Source organism: Bidens hawaiensis, unplaced genomic scaffold, assembly GCF_021521415.1.
Source record: "Bidens hawaiensis isolate Kalapana, Puna unplaced genomic scaffold, B.hawaiensis_p1.1 tig00013897_1, whole genome shotgun sequence".
NCBI classification, from domain to species: domain Eukaryota; kingdom Viridiplantae; phylum Streptophyta; class Magnoliopsida; order Asterales; family Asteraceae; genus Bidens; species Bidens hawaiensis.
Window position 1 is genome coordinate 17,667 of NW_027492190.1, and position 3,857 is coordinate 21,523.

The following is a 3,857-nucleotide window of genomic DNA, read 5'->3' on the forward strand; positions in this document are numbered from 1 at the left end:
TGTTAAAACTTAAAAGACTTTAAAACAATTGTTTAAAACCCATATGCAATTCAACATGAGCTCAACTTTGTAAATTAAACCATATCCACTATAAGAAAATTTCATAATTACAAGAAAAACACATGAAAATAATATAAAACAAAAGTAATTATGAAGTAATTACTGATATAATAATGTAAGGATGAAAGGCAAAATCATGTACTTCGAGGCGCAGTCAACTGGAGTGTTGTTTGACCAAGTCAATGACAAAAGTCATCTAAATCAACGGTTTTGATTAGGCCTTCCAAAATCAGCAATTTTCCGGGATCTGTTAGCACAGTAAGCTTTAGTAACGGATAAATGAGGCTTCACCGGAACCCTAATCTCGCCGGATAAACCGCCGTCCGCCGGTAATCCTGTCTGGTTCCATTGCCGGTTAGGACTCGCACGAACCAACGGACTCAAACAGTATTTAAATCCATACAAATTCCTCCGGTGTCCGCCACCGCCACGTGCTGGTGTCCGCCGCGGCGTGTTCTTCCACGATCCGGTTGACTCGAATTCATCTTCTTCCACGTCAGCCACATCGGAGTTTCTCACCAGTGACATTCCGCGGTCTCGGCAGTACTGCCGCCGACCGCCGGTGGTTACTGTAGATTCGTCAACGCAAACCGGCGGTTTTGTCCGGTGACGGCCGTGTACGACGGTGGAGAACCACGACGGTGATGACGTGGCGCCAACGGAATCGACTGTTTTCCGATTTCTAGATCTGAAAATGTATTGAAACGATAGGAACCGAATGAAACTTCGTTTCTTCTTCTTCTTATTATTATTATTATTATTATTATTATTATTATTATTATTATTATTATTATTATTATTGGATTCAACGCCGGAAGTTAAATCCGGTTCAATTTCGGGCGTTTTATAAAACAATTGTTCGGAGAAGGTGTGCCGATGACGTGGCCGATGTGCGGCAGCTCCGTCGGAGTGGTTCCGTGTCCGGCTGTGGATGTAGGGAGAAACCGAGTGAGGTTGAACCTGAAGCTGAACCTGAGCTTCTAATGGTTGTTGTGTAGCGATAACAGATAATAAACGTTCACGGAGACAACAAGCGCATACGCCGACGATACTACTGAGATCGGTGTAATGCTTCTTACACCTCATCTATATATATATATATATATATATATATACAAATCTGTATCTATATGCTTTCAAATTTGCAATGGATTCAAACAGTGTAATTTGACATTTGAGTTTAATTGTGTGTTTCAGGTTGTGAGGAAGAAAGAGAAATGATAAAACGCTAGCAAATGGGAAGAATGAATGTGATTTGATTTTATTTAGTGTTTATACAAACTAGGGGTTGTGTGTTGTCGTGTTGAATTTACATTTTACCTCCTTGTGATTTTATTTTCAATTTTAAATATCTACTATTTTATTCATTTCATAGTATACTTATCTATACATGTACTAAAACCAGGTTTACCGAAAATGGTAACGAAGAATTGCAACTTGTAATAAGACTAGTATCCTTGGATGAAGTGGAAGGGCAAATTTGATTTTTTAAAAAGAAAAGGATAAGAAAATTGTATAACGTTATGTCATGTCACTGTCTTGTAAATATTGGGTTTTTGCTAACTTACCCTCTAATTTGCTTACTCTAACTTATATTTGGTATGGTCATGTAGTTGAATTATTTTTCGTATCGTAATGTATTTGGATTAATATTAAAACACTGAATAAAAATATTTGTATATGTTATAAGAGTTAGTTCATCTCTAACGTTTATGATATGAAAAATCATTGGATTTTGGAGTATTCTGCTAGATCGTTATGAACATCACCACAAACATGATTGACGAACATAGTTCTGCACAACTCACTACACAAGGATGCCATTAACATATCTGGATCCTTGTGGATGAAGTCATAAATGGTAAATGGTTTAATATGATACCTTAAAATATAAAACAGCTAAAGCAAATATACATTTAGCGACCTTTTTTATTAAAATTTGTACCTTTTTATCCGTTTGCCTACTAAAAGTCTTTTAGTTACTTATCCAAATGTAAGACAAATAGGCTCGCATGTAAAATAATAAAATATCTACAATTTTGAAACTCAAATATTCAAAAAGCATAATTATAAACTACGGAGTAGATGGGTCAAACATGTAACTAAGGTAACATGACGGGTGTATAAAGAATAATTGATCAGATAGGAAAACGATAACCTGACAGCGTGGTGTACACAAATTTTACACGTACTACTATCACATTACAAATAATATTCTTCCTTTCACAAGAGAATATATATATTTATTTATCATTTAATGTATAACTTTATAAAGACAGATTTAGAGATCAAATGTTGGAACATGTTTTCCAACAATAAAATAAAAGAATCTTTAAATCATATCTTATTGTTATAATCAAAACGAATAATAGGTTGTTTACATTCATTTAAAAACTCAAATATCAAATTTTATGAGCTAGGAAATACGGTTTTCAAAAGCTACAAATCAATCCACCATCCTGGTTGTTTGGGTCAGCTAGATAGTCTACTATAATAATTTGGGTTAACGATTTAAATCTTTTTTTAAATTTAAAAGCCTTAACTAAAATTAAAATGATAATATAAATAATAACTAAAAATGCGAATGTGTTAACTGTTTATTCTAAAACCAACTCAAGTTTTAAATAATAAACATAAACGACGGGTTTCAAGTATGAAACCACTAATTTAGGTTTTTTTAAACCAAAGACAATGAAACGGTCCGTATAGATTTTAAAGCTTTTTTTTTAAAGAAAAGTATCCTAAAGTATTGAAGTTGTCAACTAAGATGAAAAAAGTCATGTTTTTATTTTTTAAAACAGAGGAATCAATTTGTTATAAATTAAACATTGAATATTGTAGATGTGTTTATTATTATTATTATTATTATTATTATTATTATTATTGATTTTTAAATAGCTGATCAAGTCTATATATTTTGATTGAATACGTCACTCTTGAACATTTTGATATATAACTTTTTTTTGAAAATAAATGTCACCGTTTTTAATAATTATTTTTATTTTAGGGAAAATCTCCAAAATGACCCATTTATATAATATGATTTCAAGTTTGTCCCTTCAAATTTAAGTGTTCAAGTTTGTCCATTTGGTATCTCGTCGCCGGCGACATGTTAGCGAACACCGACGATGTGTTAACATAACATAGGGTTGACAATGTGTTATGTTGCTAACATATGGTAGCAGCAATACGTTAACGTTTAAAGCAGGGGTTTCACGATGCGTTAGTTGATAACGCATCGCTGCTATCCTATGTTAGCAACATAAACGCATCGTCAACCCTATGTTATGTCAATAAGTCGTCGACGATGCGTTTAAGTTGCTAACATAACATAGGGTTGACGATGCGTTTATGTTGCTAACATAGGGTGGCAGCGATGCATTATCAACTAACGCATCGTGGAACCCCTGTTTTAAACATTAACGAATCGCTGCTACCCTATGTTATGTTAATACATCGTCGATGTTGGTTAACATGTCACCGGCGACGAGATACCAAATAGACAAAGTTGAAAACTTGAATTTAGGGGGACAAACTTATAACCACATTCTATAAATGGAATATTTTGATAATTTTTCCTTTATTTTATCCTTTTTAGTCAATAAGACGTACCCATAATCTCACAAAAAATTACTAATATACCCTCCAAATTGACAGTAAACTGCAATACCCAATCAACCATTACGAAGACTAGTTATAATTTGGAATTAAAAATTACCAATATGCAACTAATGGGCGTGTTTCGATTGATAGATTAGGAATTAAAGAATGTTAACAATAAAAAAAGATAATGTATG

The 3,857-nt window shown here is 33.3% G+C and overlaps 1 protein-coding gene across 1 annotated transcript; it reads right to left on the reverse strand.

Annotated features, from left to right (window-relative positions):
* Positions 1–261: 261 nt before the first annotated feature.
* Positions 262–588, reverse strand: LOC143545292 (uncharacterized). The gene has a single exon (XM_077037213.1). The coding sequence runs from the start codon at positions 586–588 to the stop codon at positions 262–264; it is 327 nt and encodes a 108-aa protein (XP_076893328.1).
* Between the last annotated feature and the right edge of the window lie 3,269 nt (positions 589–3,857).